This window comes from Solanum tuberosum, unplaced genomic scaffold (assembly GCF_000226075.1).
Source record: "Solanum tuberosum cultivar DM 1-3 516 R44 unplaced genomic scaffold, SolTub_3.0 scf00156, whole genome shotgun sequence".
NCBI classification, from domain to species: Eukaryota; Viridiplantae; Streptophyta; class Magnoliopsida; order Solanales; family Solanaceae; genus Solanum; species Solanum tuberosum.
In genome coordinates this window covers 127637-143111 of record NW_006239080.1, presented here as the reverse complement: position 1 = coordinate 143111, position 15475 = coordinate 127637, and the positions used below count along the sequence as shown (strand labels likewise).

General features: G+C 35.9%; 1 protein-coding gene across 1 annotated transcript; it reads right to left on the bottom strand.

Moving 5' to 3' along the window:
• Nucleotides 1-7553: 7553 nt before the first annotated feature.
• On the bottom strand, nucleotides 7554-15460 carry LOC102602621 (alpha-soluble NSF attachment protein). The gene is made up of 9 exons (XM_006353341.2): nucleotides 15243-15460; nucleotides 14492-14541; nucleotides 14306-14378; nucleotides 12716-12795; nucleotides 12261-12412; nucleotides 11726-11885; nucleotides 11597-11644; nucleotides 11182-11262; nucleotides 7554-7919 (listed from the first exon to the last, which is right to left on the bottom strand). Exons 1-9 carry the CDS (start codon nucleotides 15385-15387, stop codon nucleotides 7839-7841), a joined length of 870 nt encoding a protein of 289 aa, XP_006353403.1. The 5' UTR covers nucleotides 15388-15460; the 3' UTR covers nucleotides 7554-7838.
• Nucleotides 15461-15475: the final 15 nt, after the last annotated feature.

Sequence of the window (15475 nt, the reverse complement as noted above, 5' to 3'; positions counted from 1 at the left end):
TAAGAGATTTTTTGCAAAATTCTCTACACTAGTGGAACTTGGTACCTTCAAGGAAGTTGTTCAAGATCCTAGATGGATAGATACAATGCAGAAAGAAATTCAGGCCCCGAAAGCAATTAGTACTTGGGATGTTGTACCCCTTCCTGATGGTAAGCATTTTGTGGAGTCAAAATGGGTTTACAAAATCAAGTACATGGTTGATGGAAGTGTTGAAATATTTAAAGTCAGGCGTGTAGCTAAGGGTTAGATCCAAAGAGAGGGCTTGGACTATCATGATACTTTTTCCCCAGTTGCAAAAATAGTTACAGTAAGATCCATAATTGCTTTGGCTACTTCAAAAGGATAGCACATGTTTCAAATGGATGTCTATAATGCTTTCTTACAAGGGGATCTTGATAAAGAAGTGTACATGCAACTACCACAAGGTTTTGATAAGCAGGGGGAGCACAAAAATGAAGTTTGCAAACTCAAAAAATCTCTTTATGGGCTCAAACAAGCCTCAAGGCAATGGAACCTTAAACTTACTAAGGCACTCATATCATCTGGTTTTGTCCAAAGTAACCATGATTATTCTTTGTTTACTATGAAAAAGGAGTCAGACATAGTGCTAATATTGGTGTATGTAGATGACTTGCTAATTACTGGCAGAAGTATGGCTTTAATTGATGAAACAAAGGCCATAATGCATCAGAAGTTTAAAGTTAAGGACTTAGGCTCCTTAAAATACCTTCTGGGAATCGAGGTACTCAGATCCAATACAGGTGTACTGTTGAACCAAAGAAAATACATATTAGAGCTCATATCAGAGATGGGACTAGGAGGTGCCAGACCAGCTCTCACTCCTCTTGAAGTAAATCAGAAATTGACAACGTATGAGTATGATGTTACAGTGGGGGGTTACAAATGATGAGTTATTTGCATACGTGACTGCATACCAAAGACTTATTGGGAAGTTGTTGTATGTGACATTCACTAGACCAGATGTTAGCTTTGTTGTGTAGACTTTGGGTCAGTTTATGCAGCAACCAAAAACATCACACTGGGATGCTGCTGTAAGGGTGGTAAGATATTTAAAATTGGCTCCTGGTCAAGGAATCCTTCTAAAGGGAAATTCAGCCCAAACTATCACATGCTGGTGTGATTCAGACTAGGCATCTTGTCCTAATACCAGGAAATCAGTGACTGACTTTGTCATCAAGTTTGGTGATTCATTGGTTTCGTGGAAGTCCAAAAAGCAAGCCACAATTTCCAGAAGTTCAGCTGAAGCGGAGTACCGGAGTATGGCAACAGCAGTGGCAGAAATAACTTGGCTACTAGGCCTATTTAAAGAGTTGGGAACTGTGATTAAACAACCAGTATGCATTTTTACTGATAGCAAATTTGCAATGTAGATTGCTCAAAATCCCATATTCCATGAACGCACGAAGCACATCGAGATAGATTGTCATTTCATTCGTGATAAGATCAAAGAAGAAACAGTGGATGTTGTTTAAGTTGGCACAAAAGAACATCAAGTTGATCTCCTTACCAAGGGCCTTAGTCGACCTCAACATGTTTATTTGTTAGGCAAGCTGGGAGTATTTGATCTCTTCACATCCTCCAACTTAAGGGGGAGTGTTGAAGCATGCAATGTAAATGATGAATGATAGAATTAGTTAAGCATGTTAATTAGAGTTGTTGAGCTGGCATTAGTTTGTTAGAAGCAGTTATCAACTACACGATGTATAAATAGGGCCCTTAGTGTAGAATAAACAATGTAACAAACTATCCTTCTTTTCAATCAATGCAATTCACATTCTTTCTCTCTATGATCTGAATCGTTAACAATTATCCTAAGTTTTTAGCTCACAAAGTTCTACCAAGAACTAACTCTTCGATTCTATGAAGAAAACAGAAATTAATTGGAAGGAAAAATGGATAAAACTTACTTACCTCAAGAATAAAATAGTCCTAAGCCTTGAAAAAGGCACCTTATATATTATTTGATCGAGTATGAAAAGTTATGAGCAAGATTTGGGTGAAAAATTAACTTGAACACGAAATAATAAAATTCAACCTTCACTATAGTGAAGATATCCGCTATAGTGAAGAGTGCTATAGCGGACCACCCCTTTACTATAGCGAAGCCTTGCAATTTTGCTGCCTTCGCTATAGAGAGTCTCCTTTCGCTAAAGCGAATGAGGCCTTCACTATAATGAAGGTTGACAATTTTTTCTCACTCTTTCATTTTTCGATTTTGTCAATACTCAACCCATGGGGACATATGCAAGGACATTATAGTCTTAAACAACAATAATGACCAAACATATCGTTATAATTATTTATATAGTTAAACTTATGTAATTATGAATTAAATTTACCAGAAATATATTTATAAATGAATTTCAAATTTAGTGTTTGAATATGCTCTACGGATAAATTATGAAGAAAAATTGTAAAACTAAATATTATGTAGTTTGATTTAATTGGTGCAGGCGTTCATTGAGTTATTTTTTAATTACATAAGTTTGAGCACCCTTAATTGAATTCCTGACTCCATTACCGCCCTACCCTAAGCAAGGAAGATAAATACATTTTGTGTCACGTAATACATTCAAACAAATGTAACCTGGTTGGGGGTGCATGTTGTCTAACTTTTGGTTGTTTGTCTTTAAATTAATTATTTTTGAGTTGTAACCTATTTTGCTAATGACTAGCATTTGAGTAGGTAAAGAATGTGGTGAGTTGTTTTACTTTATTGACCAGAGTATTCAATCTCGAAAGTGTTAGCTATATAAACTGAGTTGATGCTAAAGGTTGAGCTACTAGAGTGAATTCTTTTTGTAATTGATTATAACATAAAATTGCTTTGTTGTTTAGTGAAGTTTTGAGACAAATCCTACACATAGTTTTTACTTAATTTAGCAAGAATATTGTCCATATAAAATTGTTGTGTTATTTACTTTGTTATTTGTGGAATTGTATTTGTGGAATCTCTAATTGAAAATTTTGATTTTTTGAATAAGTCAAAAAATCGACAATACACAATTCATCCCCTCTTGTGTATAGTGATTCCTGAAATACATAAATGGTGTCAACTCTTTAGCCTCACTAGATAGAAAAAAGAATTTGGCGTACACATCAACCAAAAATCTTCAAATCCCACTTGCGGAATTATACTATACACCGCATATATTGATGTTTTTGTTAGTATCAAATCACATATAGTGGCACCAACAATTGCACAAGGAAATTCAAACTTGCACACCACCAATGAAGGGCTTGGTATACATATCATTCGCTACAAATGTGGCTCACATATACCCTCAATTGTTCTATAAATGACTCACATATACTATTTTCCTATAACGAAAGTGAAAAAGAAATTTAATCTTATTTTTGAATTTTTTATAAAAAAAATAATAATTCATATAGAGATATATTTGATCCTTCTCACACGTACCCCACCCTAGGTTAGGCGGACAAGTACCATATGAACACATGCTTTAAAAGTGACCTATGAAGAGAAAGTGAACTACTATGCATATAGATTTGCTACTAAGAAGCTACATATACAACACATGTCGACTAGTTGAACCAATACATGTGAATGATAAAACTATGAATACAGATGATAGTTTTCAAACGTCTACAAAGCCTCTACTAGAATCCATGACTGTACAACTATCAAAATACGCATAGCAAAGACTCGGGAAAGCCCCGAATCAACCTGGAGCTCACCAACAACCGTTGAGTATCATGTGCTTCTATGGGGGAGATCTACTAGTTGAGTACATGCACCTGCAGCATGAAATGCAGCGTCCCCAATAAGGGACGTCAGTATGAAAGAATGTACTGAATATGTAAGGCATAATACAATCATATGTAAAATGAGAGCTCAAGTGAAACTGAATACAAATAGGTAAGGATTAGAGAACACATTTGCTTATACTTTTGGAATCGTGTATGTTACATTCTTTTCTTTACTTTTCTGTGCGTTCTAATCTTTATAAGGCATATGATACAAATGACCAGCTGATTAATGGTAGAAGAGGATGACCCATGCTAGGCATTTAACCCCTGGGATGTTGTCCTCATAATTCCACAAATTGGGATCGGCATATGCTAGGCTTTCGCCCCTGAGCTACCACTCTTCTATACCAATTGGGATCGGCCCATGCTAGGCTTTCGCCCCTAAGCTGCCACCCTTCCATACCAATTGGGATCGACCCATGCTAGGCATTTGCCCCTGGGCTGCCACCCATAATTATACAAATTACTTTCACTTAGATTCTTTAATCTTTGAGATTATTGTTTCGATGTGCATAACTCTTTTGAGATTGTTCTTTTGGTGGTCATAGTCATTGTTGAGATTTGGAACTATGGACCAGTAGTAGAAGACATATGAATATGGATTTACGATAATGACAATGACATGGGAAGCAAATGTGATACCAACGTAATACTTAGGAGCTTATATGACTCAATAAGCATTTTGACATCTCAAATTGAAGCCATATCGAATGAAGACATTTAACATTCAGCCAAGAGATTTGAACTCTATATGATAGTCAAATACTCACTAACTAATATCAAATACAAGGTATACATGAACGTGAAACCAAGGGAGATCGATCGTGGGCAGATTCAACTTAAGGACGGATACATATTTCAAGTAAGTACATATAAAATGTACAATAGAGCAAGTAGGGATCTTGTGAGGTAACATCATAGTCTAACACACTGGGAGTAATAATCAATAAAGATAACATATGAACATGTGAAAAGATGACATATATGATGGAATAAATAATTGAAGCAAGTTGGCAAGATATGGGCAGATTGTATATCCAACATATAAAACATACAAACATATGTATCATGTGTAATCTAGGATCATTTTGATTTATATAAGGGGAATACGTGCCAAGGGTACTTTGACGATGAAACAAGTTTAAACCTTGTATGCTAATACTTGGTAGAGTAAGCACGTACATTTAGTAATAAACTCATATTAGAGTACTCACTTTAATGCTCTAGGAAGTAGGAACTGCAACTATGGATTAGTCATTACCAAGGGCACTTAGAAAGCTTACTTTGTAATACAAGTGTTGGATTCATGCCAAAGAAATAGGAAATCGAATAGCCTTACATACCTTGCTGCACAACTTTGGATATTATAATGAGTTAACCGTCTTCCTTTCAGATTATTTATCTACAATGGAGTAAATAATAAAACTAGCATTAGTATCTAATAAACAAGTTTGGGCTACTTGATCAGACCAAAACAGTAATTGGCAGTAAATCTGTAATTGATCCCATCAAGGGTGTTCTTCCTACCCATCTCCTCTAATTTTTTTCATATACTATACAGTCTTCTTATATGGCCTTCCGAAACTCATCGGGCTTCATAACGTTTGGAAAACAATATACAAAGGGATGGCAGGAAGTAAGCTCATGCAACACTCAATTAAGTAGTGTATCACTACACTTTCAATGTTCTATCCTATAACCAGTTCCCATGACTTCTATGCACATATCCAGCCACACCCCCTTATTTTACAATACACAAAACAGTCCCAAGCAGCACAATGTGGAAATATCAATATGAACATAGGGCTTCCGATCAACATCCTGTGAGTTCCAACTAACATTACATTTAAGATGCTCAAAACGAGTTCACAATCAAAATTTAAGGGGACTCCACTCGGCTTTCCCAACCAGCACATCCTTCCTCCAAGCTCACACCATTTAGAAACAACACTCCTTATTTCATTAACACATAAAAACTTTCACAAACAATGCAAGAACAAGAGAGGGATGAAAATTTCCATAGCTTACCTTGCTGGACAGAAACCTCACTTGCTAAGACTTGGATTCTTCAAGGTTTAGGTTGTCCTCTCCCCTATGACTTGATGTTAAATCAGATTATTCACTTGAATTCCTTAAGATGGGATATGTTCTACTAACTTGTACTTTAAAAAGAAGGGGTTTGGTTCATATTTTAATGGTGAAGCTACACACCAGAACTCTTGGAGCTTCTATGGCTTTCCTTGGGAGCAATTTTCTGGAGAATAAGTGATGAAGGAGATGTGATAATCTTGAGTGCTTTAGAGGTCCCTTTTGGACGTTTTCACTTAACAAATTGGAGAAATAATATGGTCCTTTGCTTTTAAGCAAGCAGGTGCATCACCTCCTTAATTTCTGCCACAAGTTTCTAAGTAGGTGCATCACCTACTTGCCCTTTTCACTTAGAATGCAGTCCACTGATTTTAAGTAGGTGCATCACCTACTTGCCCTTTTCACTTAGAATGCAGTCCACTAATTCTAAGTAGGTGCATCACCTACTAACATAGTTTAGTCAAGCAAGCACCTCACTTATTTTACACTATTTTCCCAATCTTAGTTTCTTTACAAGACCGTAACACTAATACGCACTTGACCACTTTGACTCTTACATTAAATACCACCTTTTACTATCTCACTTAAACCTATTCTATTGTCACTAATCGCATAGGAAACTAAGTCCATAACTATACCACAAGGCAATGTAGAATACGGGGTGTTACATATATATATATTTTTTAACTTCTTTAATTCAACAACTAATTTGGATCTATTATTTTCTATGGGAAATTTATTTATTCTTCACTAATTTTTTTTTGTATAATTTATCATAGATACCATGCCACCAAAAAAATCTACAGATACAAAATAAATTACAATACGATTGCAAAAAAAATTGTTTTAAATTTTTTTCTTCCATTCACACTTCTTTCTTTTTATTTCTCATTTTTTTACACTACAGAAAAAATAATTCAAAAAATGAAATAACAATAAGAAACTCAAATAATGATAATTATAGAAGTCAAAAAATAATATGTTGTAAGAAAAGATCAAATGTACCCATAAACTCGGATAGAAGAAACATATATACCCCTACATGAATTTTTTTAAAATTTAAAAACAATTATTTAAAATTAACTTTTTCACTTTCTTTAAATGAAAATGGTATATGTGAATCACTTTTGTTATGGTAAGAGTATGTATGAATCACTTTTGTAAGGAGGATATATCAACTCTAAATGACAAAGTTAAAACATTTATCAAACCCTTTTCCCTATATGACAGGGGAATTGACAACCTCTATCCTTTGAGTTGCACACTATTATACTCGATCCTACACAATAACTCATATAGACATAAACTACACAAAAAGAGATGACTCGCAACAGACAAGCCCCATGCAATGAACTCAACCCATAAGGCCACCCCCTACTATCACTAACAAGGGATTTCAAACGCGAGATCTCCATTACGAAAGTCCCAAGCCAAACCATCTGATCCACCCCGAAGGGTTTAATGTTTTTCTTTTTGTTATTCCCTATTGATCCTTCATGAGTAGCATCGAATGACCAAAATATATGGCTCATTTCTTTTAACATTTTCTTATGGTGTCAAAGTAAACTGAATCATCAGATTAGGACGGTAATCCTACCTCAGTTTTCCTTGTATTACAACTATTGATGCATCAGAAACTTAAAAACTCCAGTTTCACTTTCTTACGCCTGGCAACCAACAAATTTTTATTGTTCTTCTAAGTCCAAATGAGAAGAACATTTATTTACACATAATTGGTAGTACAAATACCCACACCAATACAGAATTGTACAAAAATTGGACTTTTAACCTCAGCCTCAAGGCTTTAACTTCGACCATTAGACAAAAACCTTTATCACCAGTCAAACTCGTATTTAGTACAAACACAATGGATTTAAACAACCATGATAACAATCAATCACCCAGTACAAATAAAATCACATGAAAGCTAGTAGTTTACAATAGATGAGAGGAACAAATTAAGTAAGATCATCTTCCTCGAGCTCCTTCGCCTTCAATGTTTCCTTGACTCTTAGAAGAAGTGTTGTCCTCCAAGCATCCTGTGGAGTGAGATTTATGCCAATGCAAACATCATAAGTAGATTGTAAACTAAAACAGCAATATGTGCCCAGTCCATTAAGCATCCAAGTGTAGATTCACAAAGCATTGATGACAAAAATGAATCCACCATATAGATATGTCAAGATTGAATATAATGTCAATAACCAGATAAACAAATGGATTACATTGTTGTGTTAAGTCAGCTGCCTCAGGCAGGACTATTACTATTTGGAACACTTGCATTAGCCATGTCCAAGTCAAATCTGCTTTCAAGTTCAAATGCCAACGCACATTTGGCGTAGTTTCAAGGTTATTAAAGCTGTTTCCATACCCAATTTTGTCTACTGCACCATAACTTATAAATCTGCAGATTCTCATACAAGTTTAACGTAATATACCCTCTATCCTTCATACGAAGTGAAATCAGGTTAACTGCACCATCAGTGGTCCTCAATTTCAAGCACTTCTCTATAAAGCTTGCAAGGTAATCTATGTCTCCTTCAGAAAATTATGCCCCTTCATGTACTCAAATAGCGAGGATAATGGTGGTCAACACAAAGAGGAGATCTTGTTGGTACAAAAAACCGCTACAGACCTCTAGTATCCAAAGCTAGGAAATGTCTAGATAATTGCCGTAAAACTAAAAGTATTGAGTTAAACATGCATGGTTATCAATGGCAGACGCAGGATTTTCATTAAGGGGTGTCAATGGTTATAGTAAAATAATTATAATGAGGCTAGTAGGGCTTGAACACATGACCTCATGGAGTGTTTGCAATACCCTAACCAATAGGCTAAACCTTCAACTTGTTTCAAGAGATGTCAATTTATGTATTTATATTTATTAAACTAAAATTTGACCACTATATACAACGTAATTTTCCGACGAAGGGGTGTCGATCGACACCCCTTGACCAAGTGTAGGTCCGCCACTGATAGTAGTTATGCTACAGTTAAAACACAAAATAAAATTAAGCACCCTAGAGAACAAACAGAGTTGATGCCAAATATTCAACCTTCAATTCCAGACAAAAAGAGACAAAAAGAACCTGAGGTTAGATAGTGCTTCACAAGAATCGGAAAAGATGCTACCAGCTTATGCATTGAATGACAGCCAAGTAGGTTTGCTATTGTCGACTTCAGTGGTGTTTATACTTAATTAGGTCTTCCGAACCGTAGGAAGTCTACAAAGTGGATCAATAATCCAAGGAGACGGGATTGACCATGATATCGCGCGTACACCGTATTGGAGCGGGGTGGGTGAAATGGAGGCTCACATCGGGGATACTATGCGCTAAGAATGTCATCGAAGCTTAAAGGTAAGTTCTACAGAGTTGTGGTGGTTAGACCAACATTGTTATACGGGAAAGAGCTAGCCAGTCAATAATGTCCATATTAAGAAGATAAAGGTAGGGAGGAGAGAGATGATCAGAAATGAAGTTATATGGGGATAAGGTGGGAGTGGCCTCTGTGGTGGAATCGACAAGGGTAGTGAAGTTGGGATGGTTCGGACATGTGAAGAGAGGGTGTGTGGACTAGCCAATAAGGTGTGAGAGGTTGCCTCTTGGTTGTAGCAAGAGCTAGGAGGTAGGCCAGAAAAGAACTGGGGAGGTGATTAAACAGGACATGGCACAACTTCAACTTACTGAGCATATGACCATAGATAGGAAGGTTTGGAGGTCGAGGATTAGGGTAGAAAGTTAGTAGGTAGCCAAGTGCTATCACACTTCATGTGGGAGAGGTAGGGGAGTAGCTCCCTTCTTTTCTTTTCTCCATGTTAAGTGGTATGTAGTCTCTTATTCTTCAATGTGTATTACTATAAGTTGCTTCATTTGCTTTGTATCTTGCTTTTTGTTGTCATATTTTTCTTGCAATCTTGCTTCGAAACATCTCTTTTGAGTTGAAGGCCTATCGGAAACCTCTCTACCCCAAAAAATAGGGATAAGGTGTGCGTACATCCTACCCTTCCCAGACTCCACTTATGGGATCACAAGGGAATGTTGTTGTTAAACCGCAGGAAGTCCAAGTGAATGAAGTATGCCCAGTGTTTTTAGAAGCACAAAGAACTACGAAGTTCCCGGGGCTTAAAACAAAAAGCAAGAAGTGAAGGGTGCACTTATTTGAAGTCGAGAACACAACTTGCAGAAGATTAAAAATACCATATGAATTTAGTACTATAATAAGCAAATTGTCAATTAAAATAACTAATTTCAGCATCCAATATACAATAATGATGATATAAGTGAACTTCTTGAAGTTGAGATTTAAGGGATCAACGCTTCTCCTGGGAAACACCTTGTGTGTTTGTTTGAAACACTAAAGCGCATTTCCCATAAAGCGATAATCTCACGGTTTGCATCCTTGCGATGAAGCAATGGCTTTTAATAACACTGGGTATGCCTAGTATGAAGCATGGTAAGTTAACCTTAATGCATTAACAATAGCATTCAGGAGAGAAGCTGCATATCTTTTAAGGGAGTTGAAAAACCACATGGAATGTCCAAGGACTTGTTTGATTTGGTCCGCAACAGAACAAGGACATAACCATGTATATAGATGACCTGTTGAGCTTTTCACGTAGCACACTATATACTTGAAGAATTATTTGGATTATTTTTCTCATACGCTCAGCACATTGGGTTCCTCCTGTATTGCTCTAACCAAAAAAAAATGCTTATCAAAGGAATTTTCTTTTGCATGATATGAAGCAGAGCTAAAGAAATTTTCCAGCAAGAAGAAAGCACTTGAAAAGGGGAAAAACATCATGATTGTTTTTAACACAGAAAGTAAAGAGGAAATGGAAAGACCAGAAGAATTGTGTGAAATACAGATCATGGAAAAAACTGTGGTCGTCATATCAAACATTAGCCCTTCGCTCACTCTTATGTTTTTAAACCCCTCGCTCATTCTCACTGCCTGCTTGAGGACTATAAAGCATTGGCAGGAATTTATCACCTTCGTCCATAATTTGAAGAGCTTATGACCTCCTAAAATGCTAGAGATGAGAGAAATATTGCAAGTAACTTGTGGCAGTATGGGGGACAAAGGTATGATGTTCCAGCATAGTTCTTTCTAAACTAAAACACAATAAGGGACGCCACAGATACAAACATACATACCCACAGCACAGGCGTGTGGTATGTGTGTGTATCCAATACAAGAAAGATATTAGTCCAAAGTGTAAAATCTATTGTAGGCCATGTCACTGCAATACATGTCTTTCTTTTAATTGGTAAAAAAGTGTTCCGAGTTCAACATTACCAGTTGTGTCATGCTATCGTACTCTTTGACAGCATCAGTGAACTTTGCAACATCTTCCTCATCAATTGCAGCTGCCAAATCCTGTCATTAGGAAATATCCTCCCAAATTAGTTTTAATGTCACGTCAGAAAACGCATGTATGATAACTGTGACTCAGCAAGAATAAGCACTTGAGTGAAATCTTATATTGGCTTTGGTCCTTGGGTGAATGCATCTCTATATGATCATTTAGAATACTAGGAGATACTTACCCATAGATGCATTGGATCGTGTGAAATATCATTGCAATTTGTAGATTCGATAAGATGAAACCATTTTCACAAAGACCAGACTCAGTAACTGTCTAAAAGAAAAGGGCCAGGAAGCAGGAGAGAAAACAACATTCACAAATAGGAATACACAAGCTATGACATACCACTAGCAGTTTGCATTCGCGTGTCCCTGAAAATGTTGGATCCAGCTCCTGCAGATAAAGATGCAATATTAAACCACTGATATCATATTTATGGAAAGAATTTAGTGGCTGAAAACGTAACCCTGGTACCTGATATCGCTCCAACGCATTGTTGATTGCAACAACATCACCTTTACAAAGTTGGCAAATACCAGCGTTAAGAAGATGCCCTCTAACTCCATACTTCAACAAGTTGTTATTGACTGAGTGACGTGCAATCTCCTCAAAGATCTCGATCGCTCTCGGATATCTGAGAGTAATGTCAGAATTTGTAAGAAAATATTACATTTCTTAAAAAAACATGAGAACAATAAGAAGGTTAAACAAAAGCTTACAACTTTATTAATAGTTCAAAAGGCATTTATTCATTGTTCTCCTCTTAATTTGGAAGTGATAACCTTTTCCTAACTACTGATATTGACCTCTTTCTTTTCTTTCTTGTTTGTTTCATCCATAACAAGAGACTGATTACACCAGCGTATAAGAAGACCAGATCAACCACAATGATGTTGACAGAGAAATGTGCAATATCTTCCAGTTCTAAGCAAGAACTTTTTCATGACATGAATCGACATTCTTTCTTTTTTTGGAAACTATATCACTACCTAAATACAATGAATCTTACTTCTCGATTTGAGCAGAGAATTGTGCAACTTTCTGTTTGCATTGATTTGCAGTTGTTGTTACATCTTCACTCTGGAAAAGATCAGCTGCCTTCTCATAGTAATTAATAGCCTGATCCAAATTTTGCTCTTGCTCATATAATTCAGCAATTTCCTGCACACAGTACACATTACATCTCTTTCAGGCAGTGAAACCAAACTTCCTAGGATACTTCAACTAAAATAGCTACATTCTACAATCACTGGCACGAGGGTAACAAACTGACACAACACAAGACCAGTCACTTATCACCTTTCTTGGTAATATAAAATGTCCAATCAGTTAAGTACATAAAAGAAAGTAAGCATTGAGCTGACTAGAACCAAGAATTAGACCATGTGCTTACATGAAGAGACTCATTGAACACTGAGAACATCAAAGACCACATCCAGATTCTAGCAGATAACATAGTTATACCTTGTAATATCTTGCAGACATATTTAGCCTCCCAATGTCCAGAAAAAAGTTCACTGCCTGCTCTAAACATGATACTGCCTCTGCAGGACACACAATACTAAATTCAGTTTGTAAGCCAATGCTAAAGATAACTAAATGGAAAGATAATTACAATGTGGTGATTTTCAGAAAATATTCTCAGAAATGATATCGCATTAGAATTGTATTTTATATGATTTTAGGAGCAAAATGGACATGAATAGAGTAGAATGGATAGGCTGGATGCATACAACTGAGCCCAAGTAACACATTTTCCTTAACAATTACATTTGCTATTTCCACCTTAGAAACTTGGCAGATAATGAGCCCTCCACTTCTACCCTTCTCCACTTGAATACCAAACTTGGTGCCCCAGTCATTATGTGTGTGATCACACGTCCCACACTGTACTACATATACCATTGAACCAAAGCCCTAGAGGCAATATACTTGTGATTCTGCATCAGTTAAACAAGTGTGTGTATGTAGTGCGTGTCTGTGTGAATGATAGCCAAGCAGGCACCAAGAGGTCTACTTAATCTCCCTCCCTCCTTCCCCCCTACTCTCTCTCCCACTTATCAGCACTTTGATTTTTGGTTCTTAGCAATATCTATTGTTTAAATTTCCAAATATTACCATCAAACCTCCAATAAATTTGTTCAGTTCCAAAAATAAAATTACAGCTACAAAAATAAAAGTACATTTTTAGACGAGAAGAATGAAATTAAACTGTACTTCAAATTACTTGTTACAAGCAACACTCTTGGAATTTATCAAAAGATTTTTTTTGAAGTAGTAACAATCAAAGCAATAATACTAACTTTCAATGCTTCAGTAACCACTTGTATATAACTCATCATATTTATCTTACGAAATAACAAAAGTTAGAACATTAACATAAAGTCTCAAATAAATGGGAGTTATATTATAAATGTTGCTATGCATAAATTTCTATGTACAGTATTTTATAGATACTTTTGATGCTATGTATTAATGCATGAAGTTTCTTGCTGCATAAGTGCAATAACTTCGCCTTCTTTGTAACCATGTAAATCATTGCGCATCTTACATACTAATCTAGTAAAGTTACGTGTTTAAAATATTTAACATTAACTCAAGAGTTTCCAAATGTTTCAGCACTCTCTCTGTTTTTAATTAATCTGAAACTTATCTCTGAAAGAAAGTTTAAATCATTCCTATATCCCAGAATAGTTGGCAGTGCAACACTCCAGTCCTTCTACCATCCTTATTATAAATTAACAAATTGCGACTGTCATTCTAATAGCAAGAAAACCAATCTCACCCATAAAGGGGTGCATTTAGCAGCTTATGATGGTAGAGAAACTACTTTGGGACAAGGTCTAATCAAGTATGACGCCAGCAAACAATCAAAAAATTGGTCCTGGGACAAGATAATATTACTAAATGCAAAACCTCTAAGAAGCTCCTAAAAGAGGCTTATATGGAGATCCGAACGGACTTACATCCAAAGATGTTGCTTCTATGTTTTTCGGAAGCATGCAAAATAAAAATGCTGGTTTGAAGGAAATAATTATTCCTTGACTTACAAACCTTTAATATTTGACTTCTTGTAGCAATGAGCAGCATCTGCATAAGCATTTGCAGCCTCATGTTTGCTATCCAACTGTGAACATAAAGTAAATTGACTTTCAAGAACTGAAAATATCTATGAGTAAGAATGAAAGTAAAGAGCATCAATGAGAGACCATAACTTACTACAGATGAATTAACACTTACTTTAAGATGACAATTAGCCAATTTAACATATACTGCTCCAGCTTTATCCCCTGAAAGGACCAGGTAACAAAAAATTATTCTGCAATTTCTTAGCATGCAACTAGGGTGATTGAATTTATGAAACATTGAGCTTTATTTAAGAAATTTATTCACTTTTACACCATTAAAATATTATGTTCATCTTATACAATTTAAAGTCTAAATTGGAGAAAAAGGTATATTTCTGTCTACAAATTGAATCAATTATGTCTACAAAATTTCCCTATATACCAAGCTATAAGCAAGAGGAATAAGCAAGTTATAACCCATCCAATCCTCACTGCATGTCCAAAGTAAGAACTACTCGATAAATAACTCTTCTTAGATGATTAACGCTGCAGTTGATTAGAAGATTAAAAAATAATAGAAATGACAATCTCCTCAAACGCTCCAACAATTAATTTAATTAATCAAATCCAGCAAAATTTTACCCAAGTTTGCGGACTGTGCTAATTACTTGGACCAAACAAAATTAATATTTATATGGAAGATCGTCTAATGAGAAAATGCATACAAAAATTTACAGATTCTCACGCAATAATTTGGAACCAGTATATCATACAATGATGTTTGGTGAAAATGAGAAATGAAATCTAAAAACAGAACCCGAGTGGGATCACCAGAAAATAAATTTAGGGATTCAAAAGCATACCGCTAGATCTTCGTAAAATGATAAACAACCGTGTAGAAAAATGGGGAAAAAAGAACTAACATGATTTGGCGAGTTTAAAGCAATTGCCAGCTTTATCGAACAGATCAGCTGCGTCTTCGTATTTGGAACCGAAAAGGGCCCATCCGCCGAGTTTCTTCTCAGCCTTGTTCTCGAAATCTTCCCCTCTTGCAATGTGATCCCCCATTTTTGGTCAGCACAAAGAGCGATATCTTTCTTTTGAAGTAATCTGAAAAACAAAGAAAGGAAGAAGAGAATTCGGTGGAGTGGGGTAG